Source organism: Vespula vulgaris, chromosome 11 (genome assembly GCF_905475345.1).
Source record: "Vespula vulgaris chromosome 11, iyVesVulg1.1, whole genome shotgun sequence".
Lineage (NCBI taxonomy): Eukaryota > Metazoa > Arthropoda > Insecta > Hymenoptera > Vespidae > Vespula > Vespula vulgaris.
In genome coordinates, this window is record NC_066596.1 from 2,637,446 (window position 1) to 2,659,947 (window position 22,502).

General features: G+C 26.4%; 1 protein-coding gene across 1 annotated transcript in view; it reads left to right on the plus strand.

Annotated features, from left to right (window-relative positions):
• The window catches only part of LOC127067711 (neuroendocrine convertase 2), a 32,387-nt gene extending 10,015 nt beyond the window's left edge, over positions 1-22,372 (plus strand). The window contains exons 2-12 of the mRNA XM_051002973.1: positions 1,597-1,701; positions 4,635-4,902; positions 6,722-6,759; positions 8,279-8,355; positions 9,762-10,026; positions 12,067-12,279; positions 14,204-14,304; positions 15,270-15,503; positions 16,699-16,863; positions 17,303-17,420; positions 18,200-22,372. Coding sequence (XP_050858930.1) covers positions 1,597-1,701; positions 4,635-4,902; positions 6,722-6,759; positions 8,279-8,355; positions 9,762-10,026; positions 12,067-12,279; positions 14,204-14,304; positions 15,270-15,503; positions 16,699-16,863; positions 17,303-17,420; positions 18,200-18,364 — 1,749 coding nt within the window. The 3' untranslated portion in view covers positions 18,365-22,372. The remainder of the gene's footprint in view (positions 1-1,596; positions 1,702-4,634; positions 4,903-6,721; positions 6,760-8,278; positions 8,356-9,761; positions 10,027-12,066; positions 12,280-14,203; positions 14,305-15,269; positions 15,504-16,698; positions 16,864-17,302; positions 17,421-18,199) is intronic.
• The last annotated feature ends 130 nt before the right edge of the window (positions 22,373-22,502 follow it).

Genomic DNA, 22,502 nt, shown 5'->3' on the forward strand with positions numbered 1-22,502 from the left:
TCAGAGGATTTATTTATTGCATCTATATGTACAAATATATGTTATTCGCAATTTGAATCTTAATTATAAATAAATAAAAAATGTAATTCATTTTCCTTTTTGTAATTTAAAATAATTAATCTTTCGCAAAACAACAATTTCATTAGTATAAAAAAATCTAACGATTGAGTTATTTCGATATTATGTTTGATATTGCAATTGTAAAGTGAAACGGGAAATATGCGGTATCAAAATATTTTTGCATAAACTTTGATTACCTATATATCGCTATCTATATATTTTTTATCACGCTTCCATTTCATTCTATCGCGCGAATCGTTTTCTATCTATGTATATACATATATAACGAACATCCTTCAGCGAAGTTGAATACGAAGACGGCGTTGAGGGAAATTAAATTTTGCCAAACGACGACGTGAACTCGTTGAAACGAGTTCCGTCTTTCCTGTTATAGCATGATGGGAAATGGAGGTGTTTCAGCGTTACGACACTCCAGGAGAGTACCTACATTCTTTTAAATTTTATTTTAGCCAAGAAGAATGAACGCTTTGGGAAACATTTTACTATTGGAGAAGAATGTTATATAAAATCGTGACTTTAAAACCTAAGAATTACGACTATCGCTAAAAAATTTATTACGTTTTTTTTCTTTTTAATAGATATATATGTATATACACACGTACGTGTGTATATATATGTATATATACAGTTTTTTAATGAACGTATATAGTATAGTATAGCATGGTAGTATAATACAGCAATATAGTACCTTTCAGATAAAATAAAATGAAAATACAGTGCTGTTTATTTTGCATCTATGATATCTAACAATTTTTGTTGATATTATTTATTGGTCAAACTAACATAATTTTTTATAACTAGAATGTTCAGTTTTATTATTTTCTTTTATAGCTATTGAGCTCGTTCATAAATAATTGTAATTTATTATAAAATAATAAAGATGTTATTAATAAATAGATAATGAAGTAGAAATTATGTAACGATGAAGTTTATTTCATTATTTTCACAATCGTTATATTTGTTCTTGTAAACTTTTTATTGACATTTTCATAAAGCACTTGTTAACTACTTTACAATACATACTCGACATATCTATGTATGATTAATATGTATATATCTCTCGAGTATACTCGTATTAAGTACTTAAATTCGTATGTATTATTCGAAACCAATTTGCTGTTCGAACCTCGAATGGCAGCAACTCGTGGTTGCATGAATAATAGGTCATCATCCAAGTAAATTGCATACCGAAGTGGAACATCTTGCTTTGGGACAATGATAATGGCATTCGATAAAATTACTAACGATTATGCTTCGATTCGATGAAAAAAATTATTCAAATGTAATATAAAATAAAATTTATAGAAAAATTGAGGGATTCATATTTTGTTTTTTACTGTGAATATATAATAAATAATATAATGTTACCAACAAATTTTTAATATAAACGAACATTGAATATTAAAACAAAATGAATTACATATTTGAATTTAACTTGACTATTGATAAATTAGATTTTTCATTAATTATGAATAATAAATAATTAGACATACACACATTTTATTTTTCTTTCAGATCCTAGGAAGTCAAATGGAATATCATTTCGTTCACAAAGCTCTACCACATGCACGGAGTAAAAGATCCGCACCTCATATGCGACGTTTGAAGGTAGATCCATTGGTGAGTAACGTTTAACACTCCCTTCAAGTTCATTAATTAAGTTACTATAAGTTAGTAACATCGTGAACCTCGATCTATACTTTCAGAGTAAAACTTTCCATTTCTATTGAACTAACTAAGTAATTTATCCACGTTATTAGTTAACGATATTACGTGATAAAAGCCGACAATATCACAGAATATTATATAGTACTTTTATTATATGATACTTCTTAGAACTTATTAGAGATAAAAGTAATTTTTTTTATATACTTTATTATATTCTTGTCTCTGTTAAAATTCTATTGAATATATAAGAAATAAATCTTTTATATCACACTGTATTAATGCATAGATTTTTTATTTACATATATACTTTTAATTCTATAAAACACCAAACTATTTGATATTATATAGTGTACATGAGATTTCAATTATTATTATATATTAGATAATAATATTTTTTATATGTTATTTATAACAATGGAAATTTTTATTTGATAAAATGTTATACGTCCTTTTTTATATGATTAAAATTACTTGACATTAATTAGATAATTAATGTAATTCTAAACAATTACTATTTACTTTTTCGCACGTATGTATATCATTGTGCCTTACAATGAATTTCGTTGAATGAGAAATTGAATGCTATTATGGCTCGCATAAACGATCTTCTAGATCACAATTCTCTCTTTTATTTTTTCGTTATACAATACTTTTTTCTTTCTTTTTTTTTTTTTTTCATCGACATGATTGCGTAACGTCGTGCACAGCAGGCCATACGATTTTCATCGGGGTGAGGAGCAATAAAACATAAGTGGAGCGCCCTATGGTGAACGTTCTTCGAGTACTTTTTTATACGGGGCGTTGAAAAAAAAAAATATCTAAGGAGCTACTAGGGAATGTACAGTATTGATTGACAACTAGATTTGTCTAAAATATTTACTAAACAAAATGTTAATCGATATATGACCATTAGTAATACTTATTTTTTCATTGCAATAGTAAATCTTCTCTTATCAAATATCATCAATATTAATAATAATTATAATATTACAAATTTTTTTTATCGAATATCATTACTATTCACTATTCAGATAATCACTTTTTTTTTAATTAAACAGAATATATTTGTTATTAATAACATCTATTTTTTTTGGTTATTAATCACTAAATATATATAACGAAATATATTATCTTATGATTAGCCTTTTTTTTAAATGTTTCATTTATATATATATATATTTGAATAATTTTATTTTATAAGAGTATTTGGAAAAAATAGAATTTGATTAAATTTGGTTAAAGTTATTTCGAGACACCCTATATGTAACTTTACCAACGAACCTTTCTGTCGTAGCATCGTGAATAATAAATAGAAGCCGCGATAGCTGTTGCGCTGGAGGCGAAGCCGTTTCACTCTTCCTAGCGATTATGACAAGCGAAACCCTTCTCGAGCACGAGAAAAGATGCGTGCGATAAAATACGATTTTCTAGTTTCCCCTCTAAAGCCTGGAGTCAACTACTTACTGAATTTCAGTATTTCTCGATGCACGTTGCTTCTACCATCTCGCGAATATTCGCACGTGATTACGGAATTTTCTCACGACATGAGACGTATCTACGATATCACATACATGGAAATTTTTTATTTTATTTTTTAATATGATATAATTATTTATAATATGTTTGGATATGTGAACATTTAGATTTTCATTGATTCGTTATTAGAATGGAAGATGTAACATTGATTATCAAAGCTCAGTACGAATTTTGTAAAATGGAAGGTTCCTGCGCAGAAGGACGAAAGAGAAATGACATTTCAACGGCGAACAAATCGATCACAATTATTGTCAATTTAAATGATTCAAATAGACAGACAGATAGATAGCTAGATAGATAGACAGATAGATACGTAGGTAGATAGATAGATAGATAGATAAAAAAGACTATTTCTCCTCACAGTCGTTTTTTAATGTTCACCATTGATTGACGATCTAACGAAATCAATTTGTCGACTTGAACATTTTTATCGAATCATGCTAATAAAAAATCGTTTACCATTTCTAGGACATTGGAAGTATCTTGCATTGCTTTTTACCTTACCGTCCTTTTACTTTAAGAACTTTGTCATGGGAAAACATTTTATTTTACTTGTCAAAATCATAAATTAGAAACATTATTCACTGTCATTTTTATTTGTTATTTATTTTTATTATATTAACTACAAGTTAGTATATACGATTATTTCTAATTTCTACTTTTTCTTTTTCTATTTCTTTCTCAAACTGATTTATTTTTTTAATGTCAATAAAATAGTAATTTTACATTTAACTATCTACTCTGTTATACCATCTACAGTTTTTTATTTTGTATCTCTCATTCTTTCTCTTTCAATCAAGGTAGAAGTTTATTTTTTTACCGTTAATAACTAATAATTTTTATTGTCTCAACATTTTTTATTCTATTCTATTATCTACAGTTTTTGTTTAATATTTCTATCAAGTTAGTTTATCTTTTTTCTTTTTCATAGATTAAAAGCTGCTTTTATCCAATCAACTTTCTTTATTTTAAAATAAATATATCAACTATTAAAATAATAATCTTAACAAAAAAGTCCTGCTATATAATCAAAGTTCTCAGCTATATTATATTACTTAGAAATTATTTAATCGTATACTCCATAATAAATATCTCTCAATTCAATAAGTAAAATTACAGTAAATAATAAGCAGATACTGTATATCTCAATTTCATTCGAAACATCGTGAATAATAAAACTTAACGTATCTTCGTTGTAACGTGACCTGATTTCAATGCTTTCAACGTTGTATAGAAACGAGAACGTGTCATTCAACAAGCAGATTCTCGTTATTATATATCACATCATATAAATATATGATGGTATAGATATTTTCCAGATAAAAAAAAAGAATTCAAATGATTCGCAGGTACATACAGCTGTTCAACAACTTGGATTTAAAAGAGTAAAGAGAGGTTACAACACATTTACCACGGATAATATCGCATCTTTATATGTTGATAAAAATTCACCGAATCCAGCAAATAGAAATCCAACCGATCCTTATTTTCAATTTCAATGGTACTTAAAAAATACTGGGCAAAATGGAGGAAAACCTAAATTGGATCTCAATGTTGAAGCTGCTTGGGCACAAGGTGTTACTGGAAAAAACGTGACCACTGCTATCATGGACGATGGTGAGAATGTTTATTAAAAATTAATTCATTATTTATTGCTTTCATATTTCTTATTAATATTTCTAAAGATATCGAAAAAAGTAATTGATTCTCTATATTTTCTTTTCATATTTCTATAAAAAGTAATTGCATCACTTTTAATTGAAAACTTTTATTATTATTATTTATACTGATTTTATATGTAGATATAAAATTTATATCGGTATATATATATATGTATGTATATACATTTATATATACATAAGAGTGAAAATTACTTCATTTTAAACTTTATCCTTATTATAAACATTTCTAAGATAATTTTGGAAGAGATTATAAAGACAAAACGTATACTTCCATTACATTAAAAAGTTCCTTTATCTTTTATCTTAAAAAAAAAAAAAAAAAAAAAGAAAGTTATAAAAAGTATTAAAGGAATATATCGATATAACGAAGTAAAATAATCGATTTAGTATATAATTGAACAGTTAACATATTAAAATTCTTTTTCTTTTTATTTCATTTAATTTTCGTCAAAGATATTTCAAAGAGCGTTGTTGATGGACAGACAGACAAGATAATTAACTTTCCCTCTCGTAGAACGAAATTTATGCCGGTTAATCTATATACACAGGTTCTATGGTGTGCGTAATCTACGATAAAAGCGTTCTCTCTGTCTCTCTCTCTCTCTCTCTCTCTCTCTCTCTCTCTCTCTCTCTCTCTCTCTCTCTCTCTCTCTCTCTCTTCTAGTAATAGGATTTTGGTAAAGCTCCTACCAAATTACTTTGTTAGCGTCACTAGATCGTTTCATTACGCGTTGAAATTATTTTCAAGTCTCTTACGTACGACCTTTCGATACTCATGTGTCACAGCTGATCTACATTAATTATATTCATGTGGGTATATATATATATATGTACATATGATGTCTATGTATATGTAAGCTCGTTTTCACGGTAAATTCATAGTCAGCTTAAATAGCTAGGAAATTGAGACAAAATCTTTCATCGAGAAGGATCTTAGAAAACAATAACTTGTTACTCAAAAAGATAATAAAAAGTAAATTGTAAAACATAAAAATGTAAACATTGTTTTTTCGAATATTTTAAAATCATTTTTTCAAATTTTTCATTTATTTGTACATTGAAATAATATAAAATATTGGATGAATATTTTTCTTTTCTTTTCTTTTATTTTCTTGTTTCAATCCTATAAACAAATTCTTTAATTAATAAAACGGACGATACATTATAAACATGGATAGAATTAATAGAATATATATAATACATTTGAGACTGAAGCTTTTAGTAAAATTATCAAGAGGATAGCTCGATTAAGTTCAAACATCATTGAGTAAACTACATGTCAGCGTCGAGTTTCTAGATCCAATGGATCATAAGTCGTATACGAGTATGCATTATTTCCATTACGGTTGACATGCATATGAATGATACAATTTTTTCTTGTCTTTTTTAAAGGACTCGAATTCGCTCTATTTAACTTCTCCACTAGAAGTTTTTTTAACAAGTTTCTACATTCGTTTATGCAAAGTGTTTTTTTTTTTTAATGAAAACATTAAATTCGATCAATATACAAAAGTTATAAATCAATTTCGAATGTTCTTGTGTTATTTCAAGTTCACTAAAAAAATGTAAGAATAATTTAATCGAAAAGAAAATTTTCCAAATAGTTATTAGAAAAATTATGATTTTTTGTTACCAATTAAAAGATTTATTATTTCTTTTTTTCTTTCGAATTATTATTACTATTGTTATTATTATTGTTATTGACAATTTCCATAATGCACCAACATTTTTATTATTTTTCTGTTTTATTTTAGGTGTTGATTACATGCATCCGGACTTGAAATATAACTACGTAAGTAAACATACTCGTTGCTTGGTTTAATTCTTCAGCTATATTTTTTCACCATTTTTTTCTCTTTATTTCTCTCTCTCTCTTTCACTTTTTTCTCTTCTTTGTGTTCTACATTTTTCTTTGGAAAAAAAAAAAAAGAAAAAAAATCTTTTTCTAACTTTACACAGTACGTTTAAATATTAGTATTTAAAAAATATTATACAATAACTTCTGTTATTTTTTTGATAAAATTTTAGCAGAAATCGTATTTTTTTGTTTTTTAAAGTTTTAATATATATTATATATATATATATATATTCATTCATTGTACACATATTATACAATAACTTATATTATCCACAAGAAACATATTTTCCTAAATATTATTTCTCCAATAAAAACTTACGAGTATTGTATTTTTTATCTTGTAACCCTTGGAAATTCTTGATATGTGTTAAAAAAACAATCCTTAAGATAAAGAAATAATTTCAGCTATTTAATCTGAGAAAGATTTTCCAAATTTTACTTGAAACGTGTATTCGATATTTTCCCAATTGAATTATCGATGAAACATTTAAAATGACATGCTACAACGAAAATTATCGAACGAATCTTTTATGAAAAGAAAATATTCGAAGGAAATTTCAAGGACATAACTTAATCTTTCTATAGACTTTAGCATAAGTTAAAAGAAGTTTCAGCAAATTTTAAAAAGTTCACTCTCGTTATCTACTGTTCGTTTAACATCTCGTTAGTTCTCTTAAAATATCTCTCCTCTGTCTCTTTAGGCTTCTATCGTCTCGTCCTTCTCGTCCTTTGATGTTCAACGACGATCTTTGCATTAGCATAACCCCGAAGACACGATGAAATTCAAATTTTCTCACAACCGTGACCTTTTCTTTTCGAATAAAAGACACCAACGTGTTACGACGGGTTCTATATTCGAACTTAACGTTATTATTATCCTTTAAAATTGTTATTCGATTGATCAATCAACTAGAAAGTAAACAATGATTAAAATAAAAAGAAGAAAAATGACAATTTATTTCTTTTTTCTTTTCTTCCTCTTCTACTTCTTTTGTATTTTCTAATCACTCTCAAAAGTTTTCGAAAATTTTGTACGATGTAAAATTATCAATGGAGATAATCAAGCAATTAATTTGTGATAAAGAAGGTAGACATTTAAAGTCCACGTAAAATAAATCGAAAGACGAGAAAGGAGCTTGACTTAAACAAATGTTCATTAAAAAGCATCACGCTTTCGCAATGAATAATGTCTCCTAAGAGATAAACTCAGCTACGCGTACCTCGTACAAATTGATGAACTCCTTTTGAGACTTCATCGTTTATTCTTGCAAACGATAGTACCATACTAAGAAAGAAAATAAAAGAAAGGGAAAGAAATGAAGAGAAAAGTAAAAAAAAAAAAAAGGGAAAGAAATGAAGAGAAAAGAAAAGAAAAGTACTTTTTCTGTTTTTTCTGTTTAAATAATGTGATTTTTATTATACTTTAGAGACAACGTGCATTCGAATGTTTCAGAACGCTAAAGCTTCTTACGATTTTAGCAGTAACGATCCATTCCCATATCCAAGATATACCGACGATTGGTTTAACAGGTAAGTTTGATTTAAATTTTATTATTTCAATGTTTTGTAAGATTTTTTAGAATCTTAATTTTTACTAATTTTTTCTTTTTTCTTCTTGGTTTATAGATTGTTATTTTAAAGTCAAATTTTTATATACTTTAATTTTATCTGTATGTTATTTGTAAAGTTTTATATATTATTAATATTATTTGTAAAATTTCATATATTGTAACATTAATATATATAATATTCTTTATGTTATTAATTATTCTATGTATCATTATTTTTCTTTACGTATTATTCTTATCGTGTACATTTACAAACAAAACCTGTAACAGCAACAAAATTTTTTAAGAAAATTTAAATATATCCATATTCTGCAAATGAGTATTATTATTTTGTTAAAGTAATATAAATTTGTTTGAAGTATTTTAAAAATCATAGAACACATGTTTATGTTTATATATACGTAACTATGTATATATGTATCTTATTTTATTATAAAAATTAGAAAAATATTCTTTTTTACGATTTTACATAAAATTAAATATATGCAGATGGAATCAATTCAAAACTTTTCGTTATAACAACGTTGATTAAACGCTAATTATTGATTAAGTTCTCGTAATTAGCTCACGGTTCTGTTTAATTATTATTACCGGAAAGCAGATTGAAATGTTGGAAATTGTTTCACGTTAACCTTGTTTTTCCTCCAAATAAGGAAATTGCTTCGTTTACAAGGAAGATATAGAATTGTTTACACATATTCTGAAAATGACGAAACTTAGGAGGAACTATGTAATCATTAAAATTGTTCGCTCGATCAAACAATTTTTTATTTACGTAAAGAAATCATTCGTGTAGAAATTTTAAATCGATGTAAATATTTTTTTTTGGATTGGATTCGACAGTTGTCGAATTTTATTTTTTTATCAAGAAAATTCGATATTTTTAATTCTCTTTTCTATCTTTCTTTTTTTACCTTAACAGTAATCTCCTTTTCCTTAGAGTATTAAAATTATTCGCTTTAATAATAGACAGAACATTTTTTTAATATACATATCACTATTAAAGTAAATTATTATTATCCATAATAATAATAATAATATATTTCTCAATCGCACTTTATCATTTCATTCAAATTAAAAAAAAAAAAAAGAAAAATATTAAAAAAGTTAAAAATTTCTATAAATATTTATTTTGAAATTATTGAAAGTTGTAAAAGCTGGAAATGATCAGTTCTTGAGACACACGTACATACATATATGTGTATAAGAATAAAATTATCAATTTTTTTAAGTAATAATTTTTGACAATTAATATTACTGATAATACTAAACTATCGATTATTGAAGAAACACGTTAAAAGAATTAATTCGATGTCTAAACAATAATTATCGATGTAAATGACTAATTATTTGCGATTAATTTCGAAGCCATGGCACCAGATGTGCCGGTGAAGTAGCAGCAGCTCGAGACAATGGGGTTTGTGGTGTCGGTGTGGCGTACGATTCGAAAATTGCTGGAATACGGATGCTGGATCAGCCTTATATGACTGATTTGATCGAAGCGAATAGTATGGGTCACGAACCTGATCTGATCGATATTTATAGTGCCTCATGGGGCCCAACAGATGATGGGAAGACCGTTGATGGTCCACGAAATGCGACCATGACGGCCATCGTACGTGGAGTTAACGAGGTACGATCGATATTCTCAGATTTCAATTATATAGGGTGTCTTGTGTGATTCAATAAACACAGTAACAAAGATTTTCGTATTAGATCATATCATTCGTTCTACATCAATTTTTTCTATCGAACAATCATTTCTTTTTCTTTTGTAATTCCCTTCAATTATAATTAAAAAATAGCATAGACATAATTCAATTTAAAATAGGACACCCTATAATCTATCTCTTCATATTTCAATTATACAGGGTGTCTAATGTAATTTAATAAACGATAACTAAGATTTTTTTTTTTTTTTTTATGGAGATTTACGTCATTCGCTTTACGTCAATTTATCTTTCAAACGATCATTTTCCTTTTATTTTGAATTATTCTTCGGTATAATTAGAAAATAATGAAAATGTTCAAGTTCCAACGTGATAGTCTGTAATTAATTTAATTATACGAAATGTCTTATATTATATTAAATAAATATCTGATGATTTAGATATGAAAGAAAAAAAAGTTATGTCATAATTTCGTTATGTTATAATTTCATTTGTCTTTATAATTAAAACCTAACGAGGATATTAAAATGTAAATGGAACACTCTGCAATCGATCTCTTCATATTTAAATTATACAGATTATATATATATATATAATACATATATTCATGACCTGAAAAACAGTAACAAAGACATATATTTTTACATAAAATAATAAATAATTATCGATAATCCAGATATCCTAATAAAATCATTTTCTAGAAATAATATCAACGAAATAATGAAGATATTAAAATTTATATAAGACATTTTGTATTTAATCATTTTATATTTTAATTATATATGTTGAATCGTAAAAAACAACAACAAAAATATATAAAAATAAATAAATATTGATGAACCAGATATTCAAAAGAAATTACTTTTAATCATCCAAAAAAAGGGAAAGAAAAAGAAAGAAAAATAATAAAGATATAAAAATGCAAATGCGACCCTGGCGTCGATATCATTGAAAACCATCTCTGAAATATACCATTAAAGATTTATGCATACATATACATATACGTAAATTTTTACATAATATGATAAACATAAATAAATATAGATAATCCAGAAATCTAAAAAAAAAAGAAAAGAAAAGGAAAAAACATACGTCATTTTTGGTATAATCAAAAAAAAGAAACAAAAAAGAGAAAAGAAAATAATAGACAAACAAACAAAAAAGAAAAAAATAATGAAGATATAAAAATTCATAGGAGATACATTCTATATCATTGAAAAACATCTCGTTATCTTTCTCTTTGAGATCAAAGTGATATTCTTATACAGCGAGCTGGTAGAAAGAAGCCAACAATTTTTCTATTTTACGAGTAAGATATATAGGTATATACATAGTTCTATATCTCTTTAGAAATCAAGATTGTGGTTTTCCCTTTTGTGAATGAATATCTGGAGTCATTCAAGTCGTGTATCAGAAAGAATGAAAGAAAGAAAGAAAGAAAAAAATAGAACTAAATAAATATATCAATAAATAAATTAATAAAGAAAGAAATGAGAAAGAAAGAAGTAAATAAGAAAAGAAATAAAAGAAAGAAAGACAGAAGAAGGAATAAATAAATTAATTAATAAAAAGGAAAATAAAAAAGCGAGGAAGGAAGGAAATAAATAAACAAATAATTAAATAAATAAATATATAAAGAAGATAGATTTGGAACAAGAGAAAGGGCAAATTGGCTCATGGGAATTTTCGACGGACAGGAAGTCAATGGTTAAAGTTAAAGATACGATTAGGCCAACTGATTTCTCAGGAGAACAAGTAAAGATTTTCGACGGCAGGGTATTAGATTGACTGACCTGAATCACTTAAAAATGACTACTCTAACATATTGGATAACGAAAGAACACTATTTTCTTGTTTCCTTTTCTTAAGAGAATCTTTTCTCGTTTTTCTTTCACCGTTCTTTATTTCTTTCTTTCTTTTCTTCCTTTTCGTCCCTTCCTTATTCGATCCTCTCTACTTTATTTTGATTTTCCAAGCACGAATACGAACATTTTGTTTCCCAGGGTAGAAAAGGTTTAGGCAATATTTATGTCTGGGCTTCTGGTGATGGTGGAGAAGAGGACGATTGTAATTGCGATGGATATGCAGCGAGTATGTGGACTGTGAGCATAAACAGTGCCATTAACGATGGTCAAAATGCCCATTACGATGAAAGTTGTTCCAGTACGTTAGCTTCGACCTTTAGTAATGGCGCGAAAGATCCTAATACCGGTGTGGTGAGTATGAAAATTTCTATTATTTTTTTTCTTCTTTCTTTCTCTCTCTCTCTCTCTTTCTTTTTATTTGTTTTTAATTATCGATTATAATATATAATGGACTGTTATTTCATTTAACAGCAGTATTGGTTCATATGTATTTCGTTGATTTATAAATTATTTCCGTTCTAGTACAATTTATCGAATTCTATCATATTATTATCATTATTATCGAAATAAGATTAAAAGCAAATTTTCTGTGAAGTTATTATTATTATTATTATTATTATCGATATTATTAAACGAATTTCTTTGTGAACGAGCATCGTTATTTTTATTATTAAAAATAAAATAAAAGGAAAAAAAAAAGAGAGAGAAAAGACAGGGAAAACTTTCATTCGTTGATCGCGAGAACATTAATGTTTCGATTAACAGAAGATATTAATTAAGATAGATAAACGATCTTACAGCAAGTCTCTTGCGGTAGACTATGGTCATTTATTTTACTGCGATAAATCAATGTTCTCTGGCACAAAGTGCATTTATCAAATTTGTTTGGCGTGTAGATAACGTATTCGTTTGTATCACCATGGCTAAAATAAAAGCCAGTGTAGTAACAATAATAACACTAAAAACAATAAATGTCAACGATACGATCAATTCATTTTAAACGACAAACCATCCTAGTTTTATATACATATGTATTTGTAGTTAATTAAACATATTATATATAATAAAAATTTATTTGTTTCTTTTTCTTATAATTTTTTACGTTATTAACGAATACAATATTCATGCCATAACTATTGTTTTGTTTATAATAATTGTATTACTCTACAAATGAAAATTATAAAAGATACTTGTGTGTTCTTCTTTTGAAAAGTGAATTATATAATTCTATGAAATAAATGAATAAAAAGAAATATATATATAAATAAAGAAGAAAAACATAAATATAACAAACATGATTTAAATAAACCTTTGATATTAAAAGATAAAAATAGAAGGCACATTGTATAAAGTTGAATTGAACCAAATGAATAATTATAACGTTTGTAAGTCTTGTTATCTTACTTAGAAAGTAGATTACATTCTATATTTTATATAGTTTCTATAAATAAATATTAATAAAAAGGAAAGAAAGAAAAGAAAAAGAAAGACGTAGGATGAAAATTATATCATTCACCCACGCGCGTGGTAAATCATAATCCATAATCGTATATTGAAGTATCATTTACAAAGAGTATGTAATTCCCTTTTCTCTTCGATGTATGTCATCGAATTGTTGGTTAAAATGTAAACGACATTTTTAATACGATCGATCATTCTCTCTAAAAGCTTCACATGGCAACAGCTTTCGATCTTTCCACCCACATAAATTTTTTTCATTCGTCAAGGTGGGAGTAAAGCTTTGCTTTAAGCTTCAAAACATGAATTTTACATTATGAATTTCAAAAATCAATCTTTCTAACCGTCACTTCTTTTGTTATTTGTAATCCATTGAATCATTTCTGATCTTTCTTTACATCGAGTCAAATATGACATTTTCTTTCACAAGTATACTATAACAATTCTTTTTATATACTTAGATGTATACGTGCCTTGCAAAAATTATGAAGTTATGATTATTATAAAAAGATGTTAAAAAATGTTGTTTAAAGTAACAATATTTTTCAGTTCAATCTGTGAATGAAAATGAACTTTTTTTTTTTATGTTCATAATAAATTAAGTACACATGCAAAATAAAACATATAAACGTGATTTAAATGAATTCCCATGCAATATAAAAGATATCGAAACAAATCCCATATAAAATAAACGACATAAAGATGATCTGAAAATAAATCCTAAAAAATTGATTAAATAAATAAAAAATAAATATGTACTTGATAATTTATAATATCAATGCAAACTGTTTAAATTAAAATTAAACTTTGTTTTTAGGCTACAACCGATCTTTATGGAAAATGTACGACGACTCATAGTGGAACATCAGCTGCGGCGCCGGAAGCTGCAGGGGTGTTTGCTTTGGCCCTCGAAGCCAAGTGAGTTTACCAAAGTTCTTTAAATATTTTATCTTTAAACGGAAAGAAAGTTAACTATGCAGTTAAAAAACCTTGAAAAAAAAATCATAATCCGTTTTAATCATTTCTACCAAAAGATATTCAAATTTATGTAGATATATGGGGATGTCTCATATCAATTTTTACAAACTCTTTATGTAGAAAGAGAGTTCATTTATCGTAAGAAATATTTAATTATTTTAGTCTCATAATTAAAAAAAGAATTAGGAAATTATTCAATGAAATATTATGGTTTATATAAATTGTTACAAACTGTTCATGTTAAAAGTTCATTCGTTGTAATCGCAATAGATCTAACGAAATGAATTAACTACATGACAAATTCTAAAAATAGAATAGTTTTTTGCTAATCCGCTTTTATATCTCAATGATATAAACGATTTATTGCTATCATTGTTAGCACGCTCATGATAATGAAATTAATATCTTGAGGTGAATAAGCTGCATTGCGACGATTATTTCGGGCACGCAAGTAATATAATTTCTCCTTTTTCCAGTGAATTCAAGCGAACTCAACAATTATAAGTTCAATTAGCGATAATTACTATGGTAGTTAAAAGAATTATTTTTTTATTCATTGAGCAAATTCAAATCAAAGTATATGTGTGTGTCTATATATATATATATATATATATACATCGAATAATATCGTTTATTATAATGAAATTATTGGACCATTATGAAGACAAAATTAATAATTTTCGAAGAAATAATAATTTAAGCAATTTTCATTTTACATATTATATTTTATATGTGTAGTTAAAGTTTTAAATAAAATTACTCAAGTTGCTTGAGAAGGAGATAATTAAAATCTCGTTAATAACGCTCCTTTCGCAAAGTTTACTTTTACTCACGCATAAAAAGAGTTCATTATTTATTTAAAACATTTCCCAAGGTAACATTTTAACAAGAGCCAATCACATTAGTTCACAGTTGACTTGGAGGGACATTCAACACTTGACGGTATTGACCTCAAAAAGGAATTCGTTGTTCGATGCTAAAGGAAGATTTCATTGGACTATGAACGGCGTTGGACTAGAATTTAATCATCTATTTGGTTATGGTGTTCTCGATGCTGGTGCTATGGTGGCTTTGGCTAAGAAATGGAAAACTGTACCTCCTAGATATCATTGCGAAGCTGGTTCTGTCATCGAGCCACAGTTAGTATTGTTTATAGATTATACTAATAGATTAGAAACATACTTGCAATAAAAAAAATTAAATTAAATTATTTTTTATCGGTAATTGTATTAGATACATCGAGAATAATCGAAAAATGAATAGAATCATTATCAAAATTATTAATGAATTAAAATTACTTCAAATCTTTTTGATGATTCTATTAATTTTTTATGTTATATATCTTAGAGAATTTTATATATTTTTATAAAAACAGAATTTAGAATACATATCTTTTTTTTTATATTGCTTTAAAATTATATCACAATTTTAGAAAGAGACATTATTTACGTGTTGAAGCATTAATCGAAATAAGATTTTCTACGTATTATTACGCCTTCGTATTCTCTCTTACATTTATTGAGCAACGCACGAATCGAATTAAAGCACCGTAATAATGTTATTATTTACGGACCGTCGAGTATCGATTTAAAGGAGCTTGCTATCTCTCGACAGAACTTCGGCTTTATTCTAGCTTTCGCACATCCAACGCTTTCGAAGGAATTAGATGTTATTTTGGTATATTATTATTCCTAGGATTATTATTTCCTTGAAATAATAATCTTCCATATTTTTAAGATAGAAAGGGATAAAAAATAGTTCGAATATTAAAATTATAAAAAAGTGTTTCTACTAAAAAAATATATATAATTAATTAATAGATATAATTTTGTTTATCACGATACATGAATTAATTAATTAATTAAAAATAAAAATATAATATCATGTTAAACTTAGAAAGATGTTTCTGTTTTTTTTATTTTTAAATTAGATGATAAAATTAATTAATATATAAATAGTTATATATTAATAATTGAATTTATATATTGAAATCAATTTGATTAATTCGTAAATTTAATTTTCATATAAATTCAATTTATGATAAAAATTACATATTAATTCAATTCAATTTTATACGCGAGGAACATAATTTTTATACCTTTTTATATATTATTTTCCTATTATATAAAAAATTTTAGATTTAATTGCTTCAATGGATAATAAAAAAATCTGATCGCGTATAGTAATTCTGAGAATGAACAAACAAACAAAAAAGAGAGAGAGAGAGAGAAGAAAAAAGAAAGAAACCAACGATTTCTTGTTCCCTCTTTTTTCCAGTTGATCGAAAAAATCCAATAAAGGATCTCTCTCACGTTTGGTTCTTGAATTTTACAGGAAAGTTACCAGTGAACGGTCGTTTCTGTTGAAAATCAAGACCGACGCTTGTGCTGGCACGGAATATGCTGTTAACTACTTAGAACACGTTCAAGCAGTTATTTCGATAAATGCTACCCGTCGAGGAGATTTAGAATTGTTCCTAACTTCACCGATGGGAACTAGGTATGTCAGATACATGTATATGAAGATATATGTCATTTAAAACCACATTTCCAAATGTTTTCGAATTCCACATTTTGTGGTTTTAGAACGGGACAAATGTCGAACAACTGTTAAACGAATAATTCCTTAACAATTTCGTTATAACATAAATGAATTACGATTTATTTACAATTTCATATATTATTCTAACAAATTTTACAAATTTTACGATAAATTAAATTTTATGGATTATTAAATTATCCTTATGTGCATACGCACAGGATGATTCGTTCGATTAAAAACATATTTATCAAATTGTATTTTTTCCAAAAGTATAATTTATAAAATATTGATAAATTTATAGAGTACTTGTGCTTGTAATTTAAAATTGACCCAATTAGAGACATTGAAACTGAAATGATGTAAAGAAAAATTCATTGAACCGTTGTTTTTTTCAAAGGTCGATGATATTAAGTCGCAGAATTAATGACGATGATCATAGAGATGGATTTACAAAGTGGCCGTTCATGACAACTCACACTTGGGGCGAATATCCTCAAGGAACTTGGTTGTTAGAGGTACAAAATTTTTCTTTCTTTTTTTGAAATGTCAAAGGTCATGCTTTTCATACTTTTCATTAAAATCTCATGCGAAAGTACGAACTGATATGAAATGAAGAACGATATATTTTTACGAAACTGTACAGACCGTCACAAAATTGATACGACTATAAAAATAATCGTTTATATCCCGTACATAAAAAAAGAATATTGCCACAAGAGACAATGTTGTGTTTTTTATATCTTTCTTCTTTTTTCAATTTTTTAATATCATCATCTTATAAATAATAAGTCGATAAAAAAGGTTTATTATACGATGTCAGAGGTTCTCAAACCTTTTGATCTTTTTAATACCTGCACACTTTTCATAATTATCTTAGACATTAAAAGTATGATATTATAAAAATGTTAATCCTTTGATCAATACGTTACAATACTTAGTAGTAATAGGTGGTCAGTTTAATTTCGTTTTTTTTTTAAATTAATAACGAAATTAACAACTCTTGTTTAATATTATAAACGATTAATAAATTAGGTTGCATAAAAATGATGAATAATTCCAATTGTTCATTCTCTGTTTCCTTTTACTTTTAATTAATAACTATAGTTTCATTCGCAACATGTCGGATAAATTATACAGTTATATCACTGGAAATCATATAATTAAAAATTGCTGTTTCTATGTAATGAAAATATTTTTGTACGTGAAACGTGCATCGCCATCAACCCTATTACATTATATCCTGCATTTCAATAATATGCATTTTCTTCATAATAACAAGGATATCGTGTTATAGGTTAGCTTAAACTCGCAAATACCTCAACATGGTTGGATCAGAGAATGGACATTGATGTTACATGGTACTAGAGAACCACCATATACCGGATTACCAGCTGCAGATCCATATTCAAAATTGGCAATCGTGAAAAAAGCTCACGAAGAACGTTCCAATGCGATGTAACGATAAACGACCGACATTTAAGATGGATGCTCGAAATTAAAAATGTTCGTGTGAAATTTCTATTTTTTATTATTATTATCTTTTTTTATCTTTTTCTTTTCGCATTCGCGTTTACGAGAACATCGAGATTAATCTTTATTAATCTTACATACTTCTCTAAAATCTCTCTCAAATTTGCCAGAAGATGAAAACAAAAAAGAAAGAGAACAGCATTTTAAAGATTTTCTTCAATCGCACGTACATTTTTCGAGCTGATGTTAGGAAAGAGTTCAAAAAAAATAAAATAAAATAAAATAAAATAAAATAAAAAAGAAAAAGGCGACGAAACTCGACGAACGAGGTGCAACAAATTTAACGAAACAAAGAATAAATAAGAAACAGAAAAAAAATACAAAAAAGAAAAAAATTTAATAAAAATCCACTTATTCAACTTACACAGTATGGAAAAGATTTATGAAATGTTAAAAACAAAAAAAAGCTACAATAATAATAATAATTATAATATTAATAATAATTATTATTATAATAACACAAAAGAATATGCACATACATATGTCACAAACGCGCGTTTTCGGCTCGTGTGAGAAAAAAATATATCGAGAAAGAGTAAAATAGATTGAGATTGAGATTGAGAGAGAGAGAGAGAGAGAGAGAGAGAGAGAGAGAGAGAGAGAGAGAGAGAGAGAGAGAGAGAGAGAGAGAGAGAGAGAGAGAGAGAGAGAGAGAGATATTGAAATTTAATAAAGATTTATAATAAACGAAATGATTCAATTGAAAATTTAGTTTCTCTATTTCAATGGGAACGAATTTGAGCCTAACGCGCGCGTAGTAGTCTTTTTGGGAACAATAATAATTTATTGTGTAAAAGAAAGTCGTGCTCGCTAATTCGACGAGCCCGTCCAAAAAAGTTTTAGCAGAGATATTTCATTAAATTCGTTCGTTAGCAGAGTTTCATGGGGTGTTTAGAGTCGACAGCAATGATTATGAATGCAAAAGAGAGAAAGGGAGAAAAAGAGAACGAAAAATTGCATGAGAGCATGAAAGAGAAAGACAAAAGATCTGTGTCGGTCCAGGCGTGCCAACGTTCGAGTTTATAAGCAAAATCAAATTTGAAAAATTTTAACTAACAATATTGCTTATATGTTGTAGATGTATTCAATGAATCGCTTATGATTAATTTTCTTAATTTGTTGAGACATCGACGTATTTTTTGGAAGCAGTTTTCTTTATCTTTTTACAGTGTAAATAAGAAAAAAAAAAAGACAGTAAAAAAAAGATTAGTAATCTCCATAATTTGAAACGTGAAAAATAGCTTTTTTATACTTTGATTCCTGCAGTTGTTTTTATATATTTATATTAAGTTATATATCGTTGAAGAACAGATTTTAATATCTTGGATGTTAAATGTACAGGATGAATTGTATATTTATTAAATTCATAATTAAAAAGATAATCTAGGAAATGGGGTGTATTACACGTGTAAACATCTTTTTAAATTATGCGAAGTTGAGATAAAATCTTTTAACTCTATAATTAAAATACGATAGACTTTTTTAAATGACATCACGTAATACGATTCAGCCTGTATAAAAAAAAAAAGATGATTGTGTATTTAATTAATGATATAAAAAATAATTTGTGATGTATTCTAATCTCATCTATATATTTTTCGAATTCTTCTATACCGATCAATACTTCTCTTCCTTTTTCGATTACATTATTTATATAATAAGTAATAAAAAAATTTAATGCTAAATAAGATTACTTTGACCATAGAAATCGTAGTTTTAATCAACTAAATCAAAAAAACAAGAACAAATTCATTTCTTGTTGAGAAGTCCTAATAAAACGCACGAATTTTTCTAGGCGACGTGTATATGCATATCTATTATTATATTGTTTTATAAAATATTACTCTGGGAAATGTTTATAATTTTATAAAAATAATCATATTCATTGTTCACTCTGAAGATTAATGAAGAAAAAAAGGACCAGCATACATATCGACGATGATCCATAAATCTATTTTACTATTATTGCACAAACTAATCGTAAAAAATTAATAATTTTTTATCAAATTTTAGATTAAGGGATTACGCCATTTTTAAATTTTATAAAAAATTCGAAATTCCTTCTTTCTATCTATTTTCTAATATTCTGAAATATTCAAACATTCATAGTGATTTTTGACGAATTTTATTTAAGTACCATAAAAGAATAAATTAATTATTAATAAAAAGGAGATATTAAAATTATTTGATTGTTACATTGTTATAATATTTTAATTGTTAATTCTAATTAATTTTATTCTAAAGTATCTTCAACAAATCTACAGAAAACATCTGCACTTATATTAATTAAATATAACATAAATTCTAATCAGAAATGAAATATTTAAATTTCAATAATGGTGAAATCTTTTAATTAACATTCGAATTTATCATACACAAAATACATAATGAGTCCAAGACTTAAAAAAAAAAACATCGATGTTTGCACGCATGGACCAGTTTGATCAAAGAACGTTATCGACAAAATCTTATTTACATTTCCAATTTTAAACATAAATTTTCGCTTTCGCTTGAATATCAATGATTTATTAGTAAGAATAAACAAAAAAAAAATAATAAAGATTCGAGATGCAGTATATGTCCTTATATAGTATACTATAAGTGTCGTACGCTCGTTTATCAAAGTTTCTACATTATAAAGCTAATATAGGTGTTGCAAAACACCTTTGCTAAGGTTCACGGTCGAAGATCATCTTACCGTGTTTACAATGTTCTAACGCTTTATCCAGTTAAGCTATTTAGTGATTGGCTGTTAATGAAAGGTTTCCTATGTAACATTAGACTTCTTTTAAACTTACTTAAATTGTCTAAAATGAATATACATACAGTAGAACCATTAATATCATTTCAGTTTTATAATTAATTATTTTGACATTTTATTTTTATTATTATAAACAAACTAAAATATTATGTATACAATATATCTATTATAATAGAGAAAATGTTTAATAATAATTTAAACAAAAACTTCATTTTTATTATTATAAATAAAAACAAGATATTATGTACAATATATACAATGTATCTCAATCATGATGGAAAATGCTTGATAATGAATTAATCTGAAATTTTATTTTGATTATTATAAAAACAATGAAACATTATGTACAAAATATCTATTAGAATGCATGTTTAATAATGAGTTGTTCTTTACTTTAGTTAGTTGTTCTGAAACTAACTAACTAAATTATTTTAATCATTATGGAAAGAATGAAACATTAGATATAATCTAATCTCAAGTATAACTTAATAATGATGGCAAATGAAATACAATGTTTAATATTCAGATAATAAAGGTTCTACTGTAATAACTACTAGTAATATTGATTGTTTAATTAAAAAACAAAGAAAAATTTTCTTATCATTATATGTGAGACAATAATGTTGTCATTATTATTTTGATGTTCTGCTTCACATACTTAAACCAGATATTTATTAAAAACCACTGAAATGTGCTTTGCAACAAAGAAGAATAATATGCGTAATATTTGAAGTTGCTTTTAGCTATTACACTGATGTTTCTTGATGCTAATTAATCAGATTAAATTGGAAATAAAGAAAGAAAGAGCGAATAAATGTATGTGCTTGTACGTATGAATGTATGTGTGAGAGAGATAAAGGAAGAAAGAGAATTTAGAAATATATATCTATTTTCATTCTCGTTTTAAAGAGTCACTGAGATATGCAAAAGAAGTCACAAAGTCTACAGATAAACTTTATGTAGGTATATTAGAGAGATGTAGAGATCAGAATTTGAAGAGATATATCTATATATAAAAATACATATATATAAATAATACATACTATATATTATAATTAAAATACATTTAATCGAAACCTCATTCTGTACATGATGTACGCGACGACTAAAACAACAACAACAACAACAACAATAACAACAACAAAAAAACAAATAAAATGTTTATTTTTTGGCCTGCATCGTTTTTATATAATATACCTTCAAGTCTGTTTCATTTATTTTTAAACAAAATTATCTACACATATTTGTTCTTCTATTCTAACGAATTTCATTTTGCACGTTGAGTACACGAATATACGTTCATTGA